The sequence below is a fragment of the Pithys albifrons genome, chromosome 11 (assembly GCF_047495875.1).
Source record: "Pithys albifrons albifrons isolate INPA30051 chromosome 11, PitAlb_v1, whole genome shotgun sequence".
Taxonomy (NCBI): Eukaryota; Metazoa; Chordata; class Aves; order Passeriformes; family Thamnophilidae; genus Pithys; species Pithys albifrons.
The window spans coordinates 11,289,750-11,312,496 of record NC_092468.1 but is presented as its reverse complement, the minus strand read 5'-3'; the positions used below and the strand labels follow the sequence as shown (position 1 = coordinate 11,312,496).

The 22,747-nt window shown below is 37.7% G+C and overlaps 1 protein-coding gene and 1 long non-coding RNA gene across 3 annotated transcripts; both read right to left on the bottom strand.

Moving 5' to 3' along the window:
* Positions 1–587: 587 nt before the first annotated feature.
* Positions 588–10,363, bottom strand: FBXO36 (F-box protein 36). The gene is given in 5 exon segments (XM_071566865.1): positions 588–794; positions 4,012–4,184; positions 6,727–6,800; positions 8,827–8,936; positions 10,337–10,363. Coding segments are annotated over 5 exon segments (591 nt in total).
* A 1,360-nt stretch (positions 10,364–11,723) lies between these two features.
* On the bottom strand, positions 11,724–18,798 carry LOC139677083 (uncharacterized). Of its 2 annotated transcripts, XR_011698772.1 has the most exons (4): positions 18,367–18,798; positions 18,164–18,228; positions 14,617–14,730; positions 11,724–14,485 (listed from the first exon to the last, which is right to left on the bottom strand). It is a non-coding gene; the product is annotated as an uncharacterized lncRNA (long non-coding RNA). The 2 variants fall into 2 exon arrangements; XR_011698771.1 differs by having other exon boundaries at positions 18,164–18,798.
* Between the last annotated feature and the right edge of the window lie 3,949 nt (positions 18,799–22,747).

The following is a 22,747-nucleotide window of genomic DNA, read 5'->3' as shown; positions in this document are numbered from 1 at the left end:
AATATTCTTAATCTAAACTAGCAAGTAGCTTTTAAGTATTAAGACACTGCTTTATAAAGAAACAGAATAATACAAACCCTGTATTCATAGTTTTTAATGAATTTATAAAATTCAAGTTTCATACTTGACACATTAGGAGATTATAAAGTCATTACATTCTTCAAATAGTGCACTGTTATATCCAAATATTGAAATCACAGTTTTTAATACTTGGGTCCTTAATGTAGTCAATTGCAAATGGTGCATGAATCAACTGGTAGTTTCAGGATAATAGTATTTGGCCTCTTAATTACTGAAGCTGATTGTTGGAGCAAGACAGTCACACCGGTAAGAAGCCACAACTTCTAACATTGCTATTAACTTGTAGTAACTGCTATGATGCTGATTATAACACAATTTCAGGATGCTCAACATATTAAACATCATATTATTTACATGTTGCTCCTAGTAAGACAGATTTTGTTTTTCTTCTTTCATTCCTTAAAAAAATCTGCTTTCCCTATTAGAAAAGTTCACATCTGACCCGATAAACAGCAAACCTACACCTTGTAACCATTATAACAATTTCTTCAGTGAAAAATACACCTTTATTCAGCTAATTTTTTGTTCTGAGCATCTTGTTTCTGCCTCCTCCTTCAGAGCTGTGGCTGCAGCTGATGTCTGTGTGTGAAGGATGGTTCCCAGGGCCCTTCCTGTGCCAGCTCCCTCATTTCAGGTGTGATTGTGTCACACAAGTTCCCCACAAGTTTCTCATAGCTCACTGTCACGTAGGGAGTTGTAAGAGAAAGAAGAGACTTAGAATCATAATTTGACTTACTCATTGCTGATAATTCTAGTGCACAGCACAGAGGCCTTGCATCAAGGTCACCTGCAGTTCAAGCTGCCCATGTGTCCTGAAAGAGGCAGTTTTAGTTAAAACTCACATCAGTGGAAGTTTTGCCCAGTGTCACCTGTGCAGGATATCTCATGTTCTTCTGCACAAATCTGAGAAGCTTCTTCTGGTATGATATCAAAGGCCTCTCTGCCACACTAAAAGCAGCTGTAATGCCACATACTCTCCTGATATGTGACTTGTACAGCTGCTCTGAAATCAACCACACTGTGTAAGCTGATGCAAAAAACTTGTCAGCATGTAGGAATCATGTCAGCAATACAAAAATGTTTCCAAGAAGGTAAGAGAAGCCTCAGGGTTTACAACAGAAATGCCATTTTAGGAAACTTTCGGAAGTACTGTAAAGATTTAGCTTGTTTCTCAGGAGATGCTTCTCTCTTTCAGAATGACTCCATAAACAGAATTAGGTAGAAATATTATAAAGTGGAAGAAAAATTATATAATCTGTTAGATGACAGAACTATCTCAATAATAAATTAGGATGATACTCTGTGTCAATATATATTACCTACCCATTGTAAGTTATACAAGAGCACAGCAACATTGATTTTTACCCTCATCAATCCACTTTACATGTGCAACTGGGGGGACCTGAGTGCAGTTGTACTCGATGCAAGTGGCTGGTAAGTGGTAGCAGAAATAGAAAAGCAAAAGTCCTGGTATAACTTTTGTTAGTGCTGATGAAGCTGGACACGTAAACTGCTTAACTTGCTGCCTGCTACAAAGCTGTCCCTGTCCCTGTCCTCCTGCTGGTTCTTGTGCAGGCACACCCATCCCAGCGCGTTTTAGCGAAGGGAGAGCAGGGATCGTCGAGGCAAAATTGCTGTAGAAGTGCTGAAGTGAAAATACATACCTTTGACAAGTTTTCCTTAAGTTCCTGCTTGCTCTCTGCCTTCCCATTCAGCATTTCCCATGGGAAATGGGCCCTGCGAAGTCAAAAATAGCGGAGCCTGGTGTTCGGTACCACACGTGCCTATTTGCGAACAGTGCTCTGTATAAATAACCGAGCGGGGCCGCTCCCGGGGCCCCCTCTGGCGGCGGATCGGCCCCGCCGCGCCGGGAATTCCGCACAGCTCCTCCCAAATGACCGGAACGCCCCCCCCCCCCCCCCCCCAGCACTTGTGCCGGGACAGAAACTGAAATCTGAACATGGTATTTTCTAATTACAGAGAAAACGGCATTCCAGCCTACACGTAAATTAGTCTGGGAATGAAAACTCATGCTTTATTGGGGCAAATTCCCTGATGAAATGAGAGAGAGCATGGCTTACTATTTCTAGAAGATTATTTCATTGTGCCAAAGTTTTATCTTTCTTATTATGCAACTTAATTCCTTCTAGGATTTCCATAAATTCCAGAATATCCAAACTTTTGTGTCAAACTAGTGAAAAGCTTACTGCCCCCTGCATGGCTCCACTCACACTGCAAATTAATTCCAGATATACTAATAAATCATTTCCTGACCTCTCTTCTATCCATTCTCTTCCTCTCCTTTAGTTGTTTTTATTCCCTTGTTCTCTAACCAGTTGGTTCCCAGTCACAATATCAAGTGTTTTATCTTCAAACTGAAATTCAGCCCAGAACTCTGTAAGCTTATCTACTCCCATCTGGCCTTCATCTCTAAGTCAATGACATGCTGTATTTTCCTGCCTTGCCATTTTTTCCTGTGCTTTCCTTGTGCTGTCTCCTGTTTCTTGTGCTCATCTGAACTCACTCTTGCTGAAGCATCTGTAACACTTTTGCAGCCACACAGAGGAACAGCAGCATGGCCACGTCCTCTGGAATTGCCCGCAGTCTGACACACAACTTGAAATGTTGGCCCACATGCCCTCAAAATACAAACCCTGGAAGCAATTTCCCCCTGACACAGTTTGGAGAAGTGCTCTGTACCAGACATTTGTCCCACTCTCCATACTACATGGCTAGTCTGTCTCTCTGAAGTCTTTCAGAGCATACCTAGTTGTTACAGAAGACTCAAGACAACTAAATCTGGTTTTAACTTCTTCGTAAAGTCTCACCATTACTTAGGTTTTCATTAACTGCTCAACCCATAACTTGACAGACTTCATTCTAGGCTCCTACAGCACCTTTGGGGACAAGAAGTTATTTTTCTCTTTAGAGTATTTCTCTTCCTATTTTTCATAGGCTAAAATCCTTTTCTCCCCCAACCTACTGCAGTTATTGCAGCAGCCTTTTCTCAGGCTTTGACTGGGATAGAAAATACAATTTGGAGGCATTCAGATCCACAAAAATAAGCTTCCTAGATCACAGCTCTGAACATGTTATCTTTCCATCCCAATTTCCTGACCCTGCACAGACCAGGAAGCTGGAACAAATGACCTCTCACAGGCCTTTCCAATAGGACTTTTCTCTTTAGCACCAACAGGTTGCCCCTCATTCTCCTGCAACTTCCAGGGTATCCTTCCAATTCACTGCCCTTCATTCAGCATGAAGAGGTCACCCTTAGCTCCATCAGCCAAGAGTAGTAACTTCTGTTATCCACTCCCTAAAGTTTCAATTCAGCATGTTCATAGTGTTTGCCATACTTTGCTGATCGCTGGAAAGGGCTTCCTACCAAGAAAGCATAAAGCCATCTCTTTCTTCTCCTGTGTCTCTTACAGTTTCTTGATGTGAAGTCTACAAAAAAGAAATTAAAAAAATTCTCTTTCCTTGTGCTCCTGTCTTTTGTCAAAGATGTAAAATGTAAGGAATGGCACTGACTTTTTGTTTGTTAATGAATGTAACATAAGGGGATCCCAGTCTGGCTGAAGTTCCTAGACATTACAATAATAGGAATCATAAAACAAAGCACAGGTTTTACATTTCCAGTATTTAATCCTGGAAGTGGTGCATAGCACCCAGCCATGGGTTGCAACGGAATTATCTGAATCATTGCGTTTATCATAAAACAAAAGTTTTCAGGATGCACACAATCTAAGAGCCTTTCTAAGATCCAGCTTTTACTACACCTTTTCATTTATTGTCTCAAAGAGACAATCCTTACTTTTATTTTATTTATTGTCTTAAGTAAAGCAGACAGATTGATTATGTTAAACCAATGAGATGAATCAAAATGAACATGCTGCACAGCAAAGCTAACTTATTTTTTTTAATTTTTACTGCTTCAAATCTGTGTGAAACTTGAGAAAGTCTGACAATATCTTCAAGCTTCAGAAAGGAAATGAGGTACAGGAGCAATGGGACAGGAAGCTGCTCCAGGAAGTCAGAGTTACCTCGGCACAGACTGAGGACATGTTGCAGAATTTTGGCACCAAACACTACAGCAATCTGAACTGGGGAAAACAGTGAAACCAAACCCAAGTGGCAACAGACTTGTAAAAGCCTGAAATTTCTTACCAATAATCTCAAGTCATTCAGATACATCTTAGGAAAAAACTCAATAACCCCAAAAACCCAACAGAAAAGTCAGCTTATTTTTTTAGTGTTTTTTTAGAGAAAACAGCACTTAATATGAATGTTCAGATCCATTTTTAGATACACTTTTCCACATATAATTTTTTTTACATAAAGATTGTGCTGATTACTCAGGGGGAGTTTAGTGAAACAACTGAAAAAATACTTCAGTCCTGCTTTGGGGAGAATGATGATGGCTCTGATATCGAGAGTTTCTGAAGTTCTGCTTATCTTATGCAGGTACAGTTAAATGACCAACATGAAATTGAAGACAGTTACCTTCTACAGTGACAGGACATTTGTAGACTCATTCCTTTGTAATTTAATACAAAACCAAATTCTCTTTCTGTAGGTCCCCAACTTAGTGGGCTACTCCCCATCCTGCAGTCATACAGGCAATTATTTCTGCTTCTGTGTTCAGCTTGGAACTTGGCCTTTTGGGTTCACGCTGTGTCTTCAGATCACTTATCTATTTAATCAAATTGCTGTAATAAAATTACTAGTTCATTATAAAACCGATTCTGGAATTCGATTTGCTACACTTCTAATGAACAATCAGTGGTACATTTTAATTTCCTAAGATCTGACAAAATGAATGCAGTCATTCAGATTAGAACAGGATTCCCCCCCCCCCCCCCTTTCCATATGTAACCACAATTGAAAGCAGAATTACTATTTTTTATATTAGGAAATTTTTTCTAATACATCTAGAGTGGGGGAGGAGGGTTGGTGTTTGGGGGACCTTTTGTTTTTAACTAACTAGAATCTATCTTCTCATGTACATTAGAGTGACAAAAAGAAAGAAACAGAATCATGGAAGATAAAACTATACCATCGGCCAATTTTGATGCAGCAGTTTTTCTTCCAAAGTATTTTGTAGGATTAGTTACAAAACTCAAGTTTATATGACTACATTTGAAAGAGCTTTGAGAATTATATGATTTCACTGTTAGGATGTTAGGCCATTTTTTGTCTTTTTTTCCCCCCAGTATTCCTAAGGTAGCTGGGTAGAAGGAACTGTTGCCTTATGTCCCTCACATCCTTGGGTAGGTGGCCCAATATGATGCAAGTTTTCATTTCCCTGCTGCAAGTGCAGTTTGCTGTCAGTTCTCCTTTGCTTTTTTGCTTTCCAAACATCTCAGTTCTACGTAGTTGGTAATTTTCCTCAAATTCCTTATGCAAGTACAAAATGATCTACACCACCAGCTAAAAATGGTTGGGCTGATTAATTCAAGCTGATATGGAAGGATGATCCAAATCTTTACATACTGGGAATGACAATAATGTTTACACTGTGGATCTCTTGCATGTTGAAGATTAAGCAGGCTTAATCTGAATATTTCAGGTTTTTTTTATAACTATTTATTTCTAGAAATAATCATGTGGTCTGTTTTGGCTGTTTTAAAATATATTTAGCTGTGTTTATTTTGCACTAATGTATCTGCTGCTAATGATGAACTGTGAAAATCTACTGAACTTCAAATTTTCTATGAAAATTTCATCATGTGAGGGCTGGAGACAATTTGATGACTTGTATTATTTTTTCACTAATCCAGAAATAAAAGTAGACTTCTCTTCTCTTGCTTGACACTATCATCAATTAATTTTCCATCACTGCAAAGCCACATACAAAACCTTGCTGTGCTCTCTTGACTTTATGGAGATGATGAAAAGAAACTAAGGATAAGTTACTTCACTGTCTAAAAAGAACAGAAAACATTTCAAAACAAACCTGGATGTTTCCAGCTGTATGGGAGTTACCACAGATTTACTAAAATGGTAATGTGAATTGTTTAAGCACCTTAAAAAAAAAACAAACAACAACCAAACAAACATAAAAATCCCAACCAGATGAAAACAGATAAAATCTTGGGAATGAAAACGAGGAGGTAACAACAGGAAATACCAATACTTAACAGGAAAACATTTTGGTGGCAGAGGTATGTACCAAATATTCAGCAGCAAACCACGGTTCTCATGAGGAGTTTTTTTATTTTAACCCTCATTTGGCAAAAAGATCAGTGAAGATAACTAGCATATTATTCAAGTATATATTTATATATATATATATTCCTGTATGTATATAAAATTAAGAGAAAAAAAGAGATAATTTGTTAATACTTAGGAACAGCAAAGCTCCTCTTAACAGGAGGTGAGGAGGTGTAAAAACATCTGATTGTGTGGAACAGCAAGAGCTGTGGACAGAAATAGTGTCAGCGTAACAATACAACTTCTCACAAACATAGTAATTTATTCTTATAATACTTCTATTTATATTAGCACTTTTCTGAAAACACTTTTATCTGATATTACAATTTTTTGTAAAAAATAGAGGGAAACCCCCCAAATTTTGTAATAATTTTAGAAGAAGGGAGAAATGACTAAATGTTAGAAAAGAATTGCAACTGTGGCTTTCCATACTTCCTATGGGATAGGAAACATCTGAGCCACTGGTAACACTCCTCAGGAAAAAGCAGGCAGATCTTATTTGTAACCTACTGAAAACACAGAATAACAGTAGAAAACTGCATATTAACACTAATTTAATCCTTTAAATTGCTGTACTCAGGTAATGTAAAACAGATGCTTTATCATGACATCACAATATCAAATGCTGCAGGAAAATCTTGCACTATAAGCAATAAAAAACCCACAGTGAAATCCTTCTCGCCAATATATATTCATGTGTCAAATCTGCTTTTATGAGGTAAATTAAAAAAAAGAGGTAAATAAAAAAGTATAGAAGACTACTTCTCTGAAAGCTCAAGTTTATAAAAATTGATGATCAATTTTGCCACAAATTAAAAGGTGGTACAACTCCGCTTCAACTACCAGAGCAATTATGAACATCTGTGGCAAAATGCAGCATATTTAAAGACACCCTGAGCCAAATTCAACAGGCTCAGGGCTCAATCCATTTTCTCTTGGTTCAGGATACATTCATTCCCTTCTAGTCAAAACAAGCAGTAATAACTGGAATTAAAGATTGGTTTTGTTATGGACTGTGAGTGCTGATTGAATCTTTTTCCCTGGTTTGTGCCTATGCCCAGCCACTGGAGCTCACACTTTGCAGTCTTTCCATCCATGGATCACTCCCAGCAGCCACTTGCAGCCTCCCAACCCAACTGCCCATGGAAGGGTTATTATTTCTATCAAATCACTTGAAATCGATTGGTTGCAACAGTTCTAACAGGGAATCAGAAACACAAACCTAAACATAGAAGTGCAGACCACATTAAATCACCAGTGCTAAAAATCTCTTGATTGTGCTGTAGGAAGTGTTAGATTTTAATAAGCAAAGCACAGGGCATGTGTTGGTCTTATCCAAGACCCTAAATGAAGATACACTCTAATTTATTCTTGAAAAGAGATATGTAGTTTTACCCTCTTCCTTACCACCTTATCATTTTCCCAAGATTCATATACTTGGGAAAGCAGACTTCCTCCACCTAGGTGTAAACAGCCATGGAATATCAGAACAATCAAGGCTGGAAGAGACCCTCAAGATCATCTGGTCCAATCACCACAATCCCCCCTAAACTACTCTCCAAGAGTCACATCCAGACACCTCTTGAAAATTCCTGAGACAGTGACTCCACCACCTTGCTGGACAACTTACTCAAACAAGATGATGATTCAGTAAGATGATGCCTACCAAAGCTGTTTATGAGAAAAACAGGACTTCATTTGAAAAGGACACCTTTCAAGTTTGTAATGAAAATAAGATCAATATGAAGTCACATCTGTAACTATTTTCTTTCAGTGTCTACACACAATCAGAATACAAGAGCAGTTCACTTAAAAAAAAAAATCTCACCAATCCAAGATTTTTGTGTGCTATCAGGTCTCCTGAGCTCCAAAAGCCTCAGATCCCAGCCCAGTACCTGCACATGCAGTTATGAACTTCACCTCCAGGCTGTCATAGCTCACCCCTCCCATTCCTTGGAGGTACTGAATTAATGTGTCTTTAGCTTAGTATTTTCAGGACACCATTTCCTCTGTGAGCCATGACCATGATCAACCATATCTTGTGACATGACCATCTCTTAAAGTTAATCCATAACTGAGAACCAAGACTACAGAAGATGCCTTTCCCTTTGTGACTGTGGCCCTGCAGTTGTGTTGCACTTGTGCGGTCCCAGTTACCTGCTGCATTTGTGGTTACTTGTGTGAAATCAGATTGGGAATACAGGTGGCTCACAACATGGCCATAAAAACAAACGTGCTGGAACAGAGCATTATGAGTTATTAGCCATGAAAATACTGTTTTCTGGTCTACTTTTGATGCTAAAATCTCTGACATCGTCTTATAATGAAACCATCAATGTTATCATATATTCAGGTTTACTGTCACATCTTTATGTTTTTCCTATATTCATACATTAACTTATATTAATAAATTCATAGAAAAAAGTGTATTAGCCAAAGCAATCACATCTTTCATGGAAGTTATTACAGATCAATATTGCTAGGTTATTCCATTATATGCCACCATAAGTTTATAATTATTATTATCATCACATTGTGAAGAGATGAATCATCAAAAAATCCTCCTGGGATTCTTTAATTTCTCCAGGTCTTAATTGATGAAATTCATTCCTAAGTGAAATTTCCCATCACCTGAAAATTACCTACAATTATGGAAGAAGCAAAAGAGAAAAGGCAGAAGAAATGACTATCAAGTGCCATGAGATAAATACCTTACTCAGATTCAGGTGTCAGGTTGTGAAAATATCACTACAGTTCCAAAGCAAAGTTATTGCAGAAGATCAGACCACGGTGACTGTACCAGCAGCCCTAGAACATGCCCCAAAGGACAATAAACACCCCATAATGCACCTAGAACAAGTGTGAAATGGTTTTACATACAAAGAAAAATGTCCCCAACCCCTGCATGCAAATTGTTTGTAGAAATAAACACACACTTAAAGACATCTCTATGGCAAAACTATAAACATTCTGGTTTTGTTTTTCATTTAGTCAGAAAAACATAATTTATCAGACATTAAATTATGTGATTGAGTAGAAATACCCATTCAACTGCTCAGGCAGTCAACAGTGGCAGCGTTGTTAGAAGTTAAACTGTGATTTTAACATTTTGTTAAAATCAGAATTAATAGGACAGTTCAAAGCTCAGCACTTAACACTGTCTGAAAACTCTGGAAAAAGCTCTCCAGAAGCACATATTCAACTCACATTTTCAGAGAGAGAAAAAGAAAATCTGCATTACAAAGCATGCAACTGAGACAAAAAATAAATATGAATAGCAAATTAGGTACCTATGAAATGATGGAGAGTAAGTGGCCCTGACTATCAATAATTTTCCCAGAGTTCTCCTAAAACATTACCTGTGTGCTTCAACACAGTGCCAGCTTTAAATATTGACTTTCTTTTTGTTGCTGCCACAGGTGGGTCTAGAGGAGAGGAAAGTCATAATCACATTTCTCCCTTCACACAACTTACTAGTAAAGATCACACTCCAAGCCACAATCAAGATTCACTTGCTGTTGTAGGCAAGGTTAAAAGCACACATATTCTACTCTTACTAATATCAATCTGGTTTATTTCCTTCCATTTCATGGAGAAGAATGAGGATTTTTTACTGTTGTATCTATAGGTGAATTCCTGATATGATGACTGATAAAACTGACAAACGAGAATATTACTGAGGTGAACATTTATAAACACACACACATGTTTATATAAAACCACACTCCACAGATCTTTATTTTTTCTAGTGGCATGTTGAGAACAAAAATTAAAAGCAAGCCTTGAGCTAACTGTCTGAAGAACACAGAGTTAAATTTTACTGTTACAAATCAGATCTGATGACAGTGTTTACATCTCTTAACATCAAATTTAACTTTAGATCTCTCTGGTGTTTCAGTGATGAAATCTAGATTTTAAAGTCAGAATAAAGTATTTTTAACTCCCACTAAGTTGCATTCATTTTCACCATTTTAATTTCCAAATTAAAGCTCAGATTCCAGATGATCTGTTAAGGCACCAGTAATTTCTGTATTTTCCAAACCTTTCTTTTACCCTGTTGATACCTCATCTACAGCAACAGCAAATAAGTTTGAATAAAGGCTTAAAATCTACATCTCAATGTCAAATATAGCCAGATAAAATTTATCATTTGGATGTTATTGTGGCTAATATGTTATTAGAGGGGGAAATCAGAATTGCTAAATCCTATTTCTGATTGTACACAGGCAAAATATCTTCAACTGCTGCTCAGACATATCCGCAAAACTCTGCACAGTAACTTTTATTATGTGAATAAAAGAAAAAACTTCCTACTCAGTTACATAAGTTCATCGTATTTTACAATACACACAATCTTTATTCCTCTGCAGTGAAACAATTGCCTCCTTGAAGGTAAAAAAGCCCATATTCATCCAATCTGCATTTTAGAATTTAATATATGAAAAATAAATTACACCACTGAAACTTTTGATGGTAGCAGAATTACCATTTCTTAAAGTACATGCACAATACAGATTATCGTGCTGCTGAAGTAACACCATTTCACATACTAGAGGGAATATGAGGATTCAATGCAGAAGTGATTATAAAGCCCTTGCCATTCTGTTTCAGAGACAATTTTACTACCTGGGAAGGCTTTAGAACTTGGTGTGTTTGCAGCCCCCCCCCCGGGGATAACAGGACAGGGAATGCTGTATGGTACTTCTAAAACCTCTTTTTATCTGCAGCAGTGCAGAAGAATCAGCATGGAAGGCTCCTTCCATTCTTATTTGTGGAAAACATGAGGTGAGAATAAGGTCAGAACAAAAGTGATACGCAAATGGAGACAGAAAAGACTTCTTTGTAGCATGTTGTTCAGTTTGAATATCCTTCAACACAATTTGCAAGAATTCAGTATAATAGGGGGGAAACCCCCTTTGTTACAGGAGAAAAGGAACAGGGTTAAGAGGCTTTCTCTCAGCCTTTACATGTTACTGTTGGAAGTGATAATTTATTTTAAAAATCCCCCCAAAACTCCATTTCTCAGCATGAAAATACCAAGTGTAACTGAAAAAAGAAAATAGTTCTACCTGCCCCCAAAACCACTTCCCCAAAATGATTAACAACTGTTGCTTTTTAACTTTTGCACAATGTGCTACAGATAATATCTATAAAGTTACAGAAAATTAACTACACAAATTTTAGAAGTCTAATTTTTTATAAAAGCAGAGCTATGCTGCACCACAATGTGCTCCAATGTGTTATAAAATACATGAATCAATATTTCTCTGGGATGTACAGCACAACAAATCAAAGTGTACACAGATAACAGATACTGAATTCTGCACTAGTGTAAGCAGAACAAAGTTTTCACAGTAAGTGCTCTCTGTATTCTTTGTTTAGCATTTGTGTGAGTGTATTTATCTATAATCTAACTTTATGTGAGTGTAGAAGAACGTTTTTAATCCAGCCACTAGATTGGGCACTTGTGTGTATAGACCCTTGAATAGGATTTTTATTGTTATACAACCAAACAAACTCTAAAATTAAACACTAAGTCAATACTCTACAAATTAAATACCCCTGTGCATTACAGCAGATGTTTTAACATGGCTATAAGAATTTACTTTCTTATAGTATTGTTGTACAATTATAAATTCCAAAGTGTTGTGATAATAATTAAAAAACCCAACAGAAAGACATATTTCCACAATCCCACCTCCTCCCAGTTGGTACACCAGGAATCACACTGCAGTGGAACTATCTGCCAAAATGGAGAGATCAGGCCAACATGCAGAGGCACAGCAAAAGTAAAATATTCAAGTAATTTTATTGAACACCTCTGTGATTTTTCTAACCATTATTCTTTGATTTACAGTGGAACAAACTGTCATAGCACTATTCCATTTAAAAACTTCCCTATGTACAAATACCCACGAGAAACTGCAATTACCTTGATAGTTTGTTAGCACATAGTTATTTCAAATAAAAATATCACATGGATTTTGTAATACCTATACTATTTGCATAGATTAAGAAGATGAGGAATGGAAAGTGTTGTAAGTGCATCCTGGTTACCATGGACACATTCCATTCTCGTGTTCTCTGGAGGTGCAAGTGTTAAGGCAATTCACTATCACATTGCTTATTCCATTGGCATTTCTTCAGGAAAAAAGAGGCAAGAGGAAAGGACAAGCAAAGCCAAATCTAACCAGCAGCAACCAGACAAAGCTTCAGGTAAAAAGTATAGGAAGTTTTTAAACAAATAAAACAACAACAATATTTAATTGAAAATTAGCAATAAATAAACCTTTTAGTAGGTATCTATTGTCAAAATTAACCTGGACTGTAAATTACCAGAAGCACAGTACCATTTACACAGTATGAGAAGGTAACAGTTGAAATTTGTCATATGGTCTTTTAAGGATGCTGGACTCATCCTTTCCTTAATTTAATCTATTTTGGAAGTTACAGAAGCAAAGACAAGTCTCACATGGCAGACCCACACTTATACTGAGAAACCTCTGGGGGAAGTTGGGCAGACAGTGTGAATTGTGAAGCCCTGTACAAAGGCACATATGAGAAACTTGCTCCTTCCCCAATACACATTTTTGGGATTTCAGATTTCTCCAGACTCAACTGCAGAAACTCAAAATATAATTTCTAAGATTACAGTTTATATGGAGATTAATTTTGCCTTTAAATTGTTCCCCTTTAAATAGCTAAACATTCATTGGAGAAGGAACGTGACTCCAGAATCTAGAAAATAGCACAGTTGAAACTCAGGAGATGTAGAATCAAACACTTTCCCCTATCCCAGGTGAACAGCCTAGAGCCCCAGTCTTTGTTTTCACCCTTGGATTTTTCACTGCAGCCCAAGCTCTCATTTCCCTGTGCAGTGAAGGAGTCATTGTGTCTTCTATTAAAAAAAAAAGTCACATTCTCAGTTAGTCTTAAGGACTTTATCACTACTAAATCTCTTCTCTCAGACTATTTCATCCCATATGCTATTAATTTTCCATACAATTAAAAAAAATAAAATCTCTGCCTTTGGCTGGGTTTTGTAGAGTGGAGACCATAAAAACCATATTTCAAAATTAGAGTATTCAAATGCTTCTATCCTCATTCTATCTCTTTTTGTCTTGAACAATATTGTTGCATTTTTACTGCTATTTCAAATGAATCGATTGGTTTTAAAACAATCCATGTTCATGTACCTTGGCATAGAAATTGTCTATTTCACCCTCACATAAATCTTCACAAATGAAAGTGGAATAAATATCAGCATTACTGAAATATCTTAAAGGAGGTAACTACAAAATAGTCTTGATTTGTATACCCAAATATCTTTCAGTTAATTGGTTGCATAATGCCAGTATCTGCTAATCTGTTGCCTACTAATCCGTAAACCCAAGCTCAACTTCCCAGCCATGAATTCAAATGCCTTCACTAGGTAAGTATTTTTAAATTCTGAAATTATTTAGCACAGTGGAAACTACCAGCTTACCTGCTTCCAGTCCAGTTCAGTTCACCCTTCCAGTCCCTGTTAGTGTAGCTGCAATTTTGCTTATGAAAAAGGACCCCTCCTCTCACAGGTTTTTCTACTCTTACTCTAACATAGTCACATCTAATTAACAAAGTGATACTAGAGTACTGTTTTCTTTGCTTTATAGCAAAGTTTTCCATGTAGTTGCAGCTACATCCAAATTACAGCTTTGACTGCATAAGGAATAAAGGGAAATTTGAGTTGGACACAGAAATCTTTAGGCTTACACAAAGCCATGCTCACTTTGCCAGCAAATGAAACTCAGGCTTCTAGGTCACTTTAATAAATGGAAATTAGAGACCTCAAAATTTTACTCACTTTTCACCAAGAGGCAACCACGTATTATGTCTAAACTATGGAATCAGGTAGCACTGACAACGCACAGGTATTTGCAAGAGGACTCAAGTAAAATGTTGAATGAGTGTACACAGAGCCAGAGCGAGGCTGTCCTCCCGCTGTGCCCCCGAGGCACTGGAGGCTGCTCCGATCCTGTGCCAGCAGCTGCTGCAGAACCGGGAGACACACAGCACGTGTCTCAGGTGAGGCCACCATGGCACATTGTGATTAACTCAAGGCAAGAATGCAGACCTGGTGGAACTGAAGAATCTGTTCAGTCTCTTTCTTCCTCCTGCCTCCAAACCCAGTGAGACTCTTGGTAATGAGTTCCTGGCCAAAGGAGATTATTTTGAGAGTCTTGATTTGGTTAATATGCAGGAATGTGAACAGTAGGAAAGGCAGCCTGGCAGAAGGGACTGCACTCTTTTTGGGGGGGGGGGGGGGGGGGTAGTGATGTGTACCTCAAAACTGCTGACAGGTTTTGACCTGTTGTCTTGGAAAAGAAGGTCTAATGGTTGCAGTTACTGAAGGCTTCTTTTATTTAAGGTTCCCAGAAGTCTCTGAAGGACAACTTTCTATGAGTAAGCACAAAAACTGAAACACATCTGGGCGCAATAGTGCAAGATTGCACCAAACTGAAATGAAACCAAAGCCATGCGCTGATTCCATTCCCAATTTCAGGCATGTACAACATGAAATCGAACAGGTATTAGTTGCTGCCTGCTGTGTCTGTGGAGTTGGATGCATTTTGTTCTTCTGACAATTTACTACCTTTCTTTTAAAATTTAAGGTAGGGCTTACAATGTCTCTAGTTCATTTGACGATTGATTTTTGCATTTGCTATAGTACAGGGAATGATACAAATTACTATTTTGTCTACACTGATAGGATTACATCTCTACAGGATAATAGTTTCCTTCTGATGTGCACTCATGAGAAGAATGGGTCTCTTTGGCATTTATTAGACATAGTCCATTTTTCAGCTTTTTAAGGGATATCCATTTCAGGTTTGCCAAAGAGTCTGAAGTGTAAAACCTATTAAGCTGGGCTAAATAAACTGGCCTACAAGAAAAACACCATCCTCTCTGACCAGCACGTTACTTGAAAGTTTGTACAGATTCATCTTAGGGCCATAATAGTCTTCATGCAAACCTACATACCTCCCTTCCCTAAGTCTGCTTTGGTTTTGGAGAAAAAAAATGGCTATTAATAAATAGCAAGAAGTTAAAACAATTAAGTTAGCAAGCAAAAATACCACAGTGACTGTAGCAGAGTACAACTGTAAAGACAATGGCACACAGAAAGAAAGATGACTTCCTGGTGTCAAGGCAAACTGTTTTGTGAGTTGCTATTAACAAATATTTCAAGTGCATAAAGAATAAAAGAAATGTGTCAATTCCAAATTTTCATATGCAGCAACTATGAAGCTGCTAATTTTTCTTCCACTTCACTCATACTTGAAACATCAACCAATTTCAGCTAAGGGATTAGCTCTATATGTGTGACTACCAAAGGCTTCCACTTAAAGCATCTGAAAAACATATTAGGAAAATACAGGAGGAAGATGGAATAAAAAGCTTGGGAAAAAATAACTGCCTTTTCCTTTGGAGAATGGAGTAATTATGTTTGAACCCAAAATCTGCTACCTTGCCATGGTCTCCTCCCTTTTCTCAGTTACATACCTGGTCTATTCTTATTTTAGTATCTTTCCTCATTGGTTTCCCTTGACCTTGCAGGTGGGAGGGGAAATAAATAAAAGTCAAGAAAATAAGGGAAAAAAATAGCTCCAGCTGTTTATCACAGCTGCCAAAAGCACAGGTGCTTTGGAAGGCAACATGCACCTTATACAGGCTTGGGCACACAGATCAGAGAACAACACAAGAGCGAGAGACAATGCAGAGGGAAGGGGATGAGCTGAGGGGAGAGCAACACTATCAGAGGGAATAAAATAATACTCTTGAGGATCAGAGTCTTCAATGATGAACATGATACTTGCCATTTATTAATGTGATTAAACAGACAGACATAGATAAGACTGCCACAAAGAGATTATTCCACTACTTAACAGAACAAAGGATGCAAGCTAAGAGCAAGGCATAACATTCCTCTCTAGATGGATAACACACTGACAGGTTTCATTTAAAACCATTTCTTTTAGTTTTGTCCTCCTTAATTCAGTTTCAAGGTCTTCTTGTTAGAATTTCAGGTCTAGTCAATGCTTCAAATTTCTTCTGCTTTGTTTTTTGGGTGGTCTTTCTTTGTTAGTTTGGTTAGGTTTTTGTGTGGGCCTTTTGTATGGGATTTTTTGCTCTCTATAAATGTAAAAAATCCCAAACAACAGAACAGTCAGACTCCCTGCTATGTGTATAAAAAGTCCTCATGTACAGCAGTGCAAAGTAATTTTTAGGGAATCAGCCCCTCTTTTAGCAGGGTATGTACATATAACTAGCAATCCTTTTTATAATAGATGATGTCTTAGTTCAATCATTCCACCTCTCCTTGGATACTTCTTATCATCCTGATTTGTATAGATCTGCAACCAGTCCAGTATCTGCTGAAAACTGTTTTCCCATATTCTTATGTGGGCAGCTCACTTTCAGCACTGACACTTCTTACTCTAAATTTTGAGAAACATCTATTGCACTGGCCCCTAAAATCTCATAATAATTTTAGGAACAGATAAACACTATTAGTGTGTTTTTCCAAGTTCCCTTGCTCTCTATTTACAGCTTTAATTCTGCCTCAAATCGAAAGCCAGGAACACTGAGAATCCATCACACTGTGCAGGTATTCTGATATATGTGACTCCTACCTGTGTTTCCAGTTTATAGAAAAAGCTGTGTTAACAAGTATGCCCTTTTTCTCAGTCAGTTCTCAGCTCAGTACTACAGGGAGCATACTCTGTGCAAAGTTGGTTGATTTTTTATCCCTGTTTCTTCAAACACTACGTTTTTTTCTCTCCAATTTTAATTACTTGTTTTACATGAAACTTAACATTTGTTACCATTAGGTTTGAGTCTCATTGTAAACTGCAGAGGAGGGAACAACTGCACAATTCATCTGTGGCACCAACGTAGTGAATGCTGAAATCTATCCTTTCATTATCATTTGTCATGATAATTTGATGTGCACACATATTAAAAACATACATTGCCTTTTCTGTCACAAGTATCTGCTTGGGCTTCTGATGCTTTCCAGCTACCCAGCTCCTCTTGCCTGCAATCCCCATCTGTTGTCATTCCTTTAACTCCATTGTTCTCCATCATCCTATTATGTTATTTAGAACTCTGGCTTCAGACACTCTCTTAGGCTTCTGCTTCTACAGTGTTATTTTGTCTTTTCTGACAAATGATTTTGATCATTTTCCCGTGCACTGGTGTTTGTTCTTCCAGTTCCCACCCTCCTCCAGATAATTTGTGTAATTCAGGTTTCAGCCAACAAATGACATTTACACTGGTTGCACCCAGTGCACAATTTTAATCTAATTTAATGAAGTCCATCCAATAGTTACAGGCACTTTTACTTTGGTTTAATTTAGGTTGATTTCGGTTTAACACAAATTGATTTAGTTTACACTCTATCAAAATCAAGCACCTCTTCAGAATAAGAATCCATACAGCAGTTTAGACCAGCGAGTTTGTTTAAAAAGTTTTTAAATTACACTAGTACATCTTTAGATAAGACCTTACATAGCCGAGCCCACACCGAGGTAAAAATTCTGATCCTTTTCTAGCTTTGCTTTCTACCCTTCTTAATTTCTTCGCTCACTTGGACACTTTACTGAGTGCATTTAATTGACTTTTGATAAATGAACCAAGTATAAATAGATGGTATGCCTAGTCAAGTAAACATATCTGAAAGTTCTTCATGAATGCTACTGTGCCTATGGAAAATGAAATAAGGTAAACTGCTCTTGATTAATAAAGGCAGTGGAAAGGAAGAAAATTATTTTCCTAACTTGAAGCAGGAAAAATGAAAACAAGACAACAGATAAAAACACAAACTTACCTTTGGTAACACAAAAGTGGAATTACTCCTGAAGAATCCAAAGACACAGGACAAGGATGCACTGCCTAAAGTAAGGCAAGTGAAAAATATACCTAAATCTTTCTCTGTAAGAAGCAGCCCTGACAGTAATGGACATGGGAACAACACTGGGTATAGCACGAAACATTCACTTAAACAAGCAGAAGGGAGTTGTGGTTGCTCACCTTGGGAAACTATTACACCTTCATGACCTGAAAATCATCCTTGGCAGGTAGGACTACAGCAGGCATGGTACTTTTGAAGAAAGACACAAATATTAAACCATGCATAAAAGTTAAAATGGGAGCTTAAACATTGCAATTCCATGATACTGCTGTCTGTATATTAATGACTAGGTATAAGTAGACAAAACCCAGGCAAGACAAAAGAAAAAATACATCTCCAGGCCACCAGGGATACAGAAAAACAAGAGTAAGAGCAAATAACGGTAACAGAGAATTAACTAAGATTACTTTATCATCTTTAACATACCTTGACTGAAACTGATACAAGAATATTCCAATGCATCTTGAAATAACAGTGCAACTACTACTGAAAAAAATTTTATAAGCCCACACAATAGCACAAAATTATCATAGGCTCACAAACTGTATTATTTCACAAATAATAACCACTTAAGGACTTGGTATCAGTTATATATCTGATTTCAAATTCATAAATGAATGCTTCACAGGGCTAAGCATTTAGCAATGTTTGTGGGGAAAAAAAACCCAAAACAACCATTCCCCCCAAAAGAGAGAACTGAGTCTTCTGGGAAGGAAAACCCACCACTTCCATTGCTGTCTGTGATGCCTTCTGTAGAGAGATCTTGATGCACCAGGAAGGAAAGCCCTGGAATGCCAGCACTGCTGGTGCAACACATCACAACTTGCATTTCAGTTAGCAAAAGCCCATATTTTCCTATGTCAGTTGGTTCCTGTGCTGGATAACATCTTCAGTTTGCAGCGTGGCCAAAGAACTCCCAAATCCTCCCCAAAACCTTATGGATAACCAGCACCTGCACACAGCCAGAGTGGCACATCATGGAGGAAGTGAGAGCTACTGTGAGGCATCCAAACTATAACACAATGCCACAACATTGCTGAGCCAACATAGCTGAGCTTTGCACAGAAACACCTGAAAACAATATTCATATTTTTCCAATACAGCATTAGCTCCCCAGAGACACTGTCTCCATTTTCCAAGCAGGTCTCCTGTTTACTCTGATGTCTGAATTAAGAGACAGCAAAAAAGCAAAGATTTCCTTATGTATTTTAGGCTCAACAAACATTCTCCTGATAAGAATTGCTTAATACTGTGTGATACCATTACCATGAAAGTGTTTGATTATTTTGGAAATACACTTTTTTTAGCATAACATTTTCTGAGCTGGGACAAAATGGCTTCCTTCTGATCTCATCAAACTGTGCTTGAAACATTTCTAATTTAAGACAACAACAAGAAATTTCTAGTTTTATGCAATTAAAGTCCTCCATACAAATACCTCATAATAAAAATATAATTTTTTAAACTCCTTCTAGAGAAATTTCTATGCTTTTCTTGTTTGTTAAGAACATAAATTCTCAGTTTGAAAAGTCAAAGAAGAGACCTGAATAGAGTTGGTCCAGCTAGGCAATAACTAGTATGGCATCCTTCAGGTTTCAAATGCAAATAAAATATTAGAATTTTGAAAAAGGTTCATCTCCAACAGATCTTTACTTAAAATGAGACCTACCTTTCAAAAAAAATTGTTTTGTATAACATGAAATTAATTTCAGCTCAATTACTATTAGAACATCTGTTAATTTCCCCCTCCCATCCATCTGGCTTAAGCACTTCAAAGGGCCTCTGCTGTCAGTCAAATATGTTACATATCAAATGTCCTCATTAAGACTTAAAAATAAGCCTAACACTTACCTTCATAGTTAAAATTTTCCAAATGGAGGAGCTATCCTTGCAGGTTTAATGAAACCTGAAGATACAACTGAAAATCGAATCAACCAGCCCACAATCAGTACAATGATCACTTACTATTAAGACTCCTAAAATTCAAATTTTATTGAAAATGATAAGTTGTGTGTGTTGTTTTGGTTGGTTGGTTTGCTTTTGTTGTTGCTGTGTTTTGGGTTTTTTCTTTTTTTTTTTTTTTTAATTTTGGGCTTATAGGGATCAGACATGGAATTGAGTTCTTTATTGAAAAAGGATGTTTTAAAAAATATTTTAAAAGATTTATGTGCTGTAGGTCCAGAATTTTTACTTAAAACTAAAAACCCAGCAAACAACTTTATTTTTAAAATTAAAACAAGTAATTACAGGATCTTTTAAGAAAATATTGTAGTTCTCAGTATCCAAAACAACATCAGAACGTCTTGATTTAATCAGAAACCGACTGAAAACGTAGAGGCGAACACTAAACAATAGGAGCAATGAGGGGTAAAGAACAAGGACATCCATCAGAAGGTTTGCCTGGTTACTTGCACTGCTCACCTCGATGTCCTGCATGTGTTTGTTACAGAATCCAGTTGCTGAGCTCTGCCCAGACACACAGTTCTGCAGTTGCACATTTGACCAAGTTCAGCCCCGCTGACGGTTCCGTGGGCAGATCCTGAGCAGGTGCTGTGCAGATGAAGGCGGTGCTGTGCACGTGAGATGCTTTTTACGGGGCAGTGGCCACACATTTTACTAACATGACAAAATCCCCTGATTAGTGCAGCATTCATTAAATGGTGACAGATGCTGGTATTAATTACATGTTGAGTGGATCATTTTCCCATTACATTTCTTTTGTTACCAGCCTCATCATTCCAGTTCTCAGCCTGCCCTATAAGCAGATTAAGCACCAGACTTTTTTTGGGGGTGAGGATGTGTGTCTGTAGTCCTTGTTTGACCAAAACAGTGACCGATCTTTTCTGTACTACCCCACCATCTGGATTCGTCTCATTGCACTTTTCAAAACCTGTACTTATCATCTGTTAGACAGTTTATATGAAATTTTATTTTGAAAGGTTATTTGGGTGGCTATCTGAAGCCATCTTACATTTAATGTTGGAAGCCATATGATTTATCACTTGCTTTGCACAAACAGATAACATCTATTGTTGTTTGAGATAAACCTTGCCAAATTATAACTGGCATATCAAATATTAATTTGGCATTTCAATAGTGAAAACCATGTACAGTGAAAGATAATGGAAAGACATACATGAAACAAGTTTCCACCCCTCATGTCAATCTTGAGACAAAAATATTCCCACTCTATGTAATATTACATCCACTCACACAAAACAAAAATTATTCACTGTTCCCCTGAATTCTAGCAAGATTCCTAGTACACATTTTGTGGCCAAGCATGTTTTTCTGTTTAGTATGTTTATGCTGACATGTACACCAACTTCTCCCTCACAACAAATCATAGCAATCCTGGAGAGGGGAAAACAAACAAACAAACAAACAAAAATAAAAACTGAGAATTACAAATGATGAAGTCAATCATTTGGAAGTAATTTCTGCCACAAACCAAAAGGTTATAAATGAAAGTGGATAAAGGAGGAAGACATTAGAATGATAACTAATCAAAGGACGATCGTGAGTCATTAATGTGATTTTGGTAGAGAAAGTTAAATACAATCCTAAAATTTAAATCACACAGGAATTTTCCAGAAGACACTGGGAAGTAACAATGCTTTTGAACACAGCACTCGTTAGGCTTATTATTATTATTAAGAACGAAAGTTCTACTGGTAAGAAATGCAGTGAAGATACCAGAGTGACCAGGAAACAGAGTCTGTTTCAGAAGTGGAAACTGAAAAAACAAAACAAACCTTATTAAGAGGGCATATTTATTAAATATATGCAATATTATATATACACAGAATCACAGAATACGCTGAGTTGGATGGGACCCACGAGGTTCAAGGAGTCCAACTCCTGGCCCTGCACAGGACCATCCTTAGGAGTCACACCATGTGTACAAGAGTATTGTCAAAACATGCCTTGAACTGCATCAGGTTTGGTGCTGTGACCACTGCCCTGAGAGCCTGTTCAGTGTCCAGCCACCCTCTGGGCGAAGAACCTCTTTCTAGCATCCAAATTAAACCTCTCCTGACACAATTTCAGGCTATTCCCTCGGGTCCTGTCACTGGTCACCACAGGGAAGAGATCAGTGTGGGCCCCTCCCCTTCACGAGGAAGTTGTAGACTGTGATGAGGTGATCCCTCAGTCTCCTCTTCTCCAGGTTGAACAGACCAAGTGCCCTCAGCAGCTCCTCCTACAGCTTCCCCTCAAGGCCCCTCCCTATCCTTGTTGCCCTCCTTTGGACACTCTCTAACGGCTTAATATCTTTCTTATATTGTAGTGCACTAGATATGCAAACAAAAGAAGCTGTAAATTAATCTGCATAACTGCCTTTCTAGCCATCAGAGAAGTGATGACCTGGAGCTGTTGTTCTGTGTGAAATAGCAGGGGAAAAAAAGCCTCACTATATTTGAAACATCGGATCCCATTTGTGCTATGAAGACCTATTATGGAGCTGAATGAAACAGCAGGGACTAGGACTTGATGATCTGG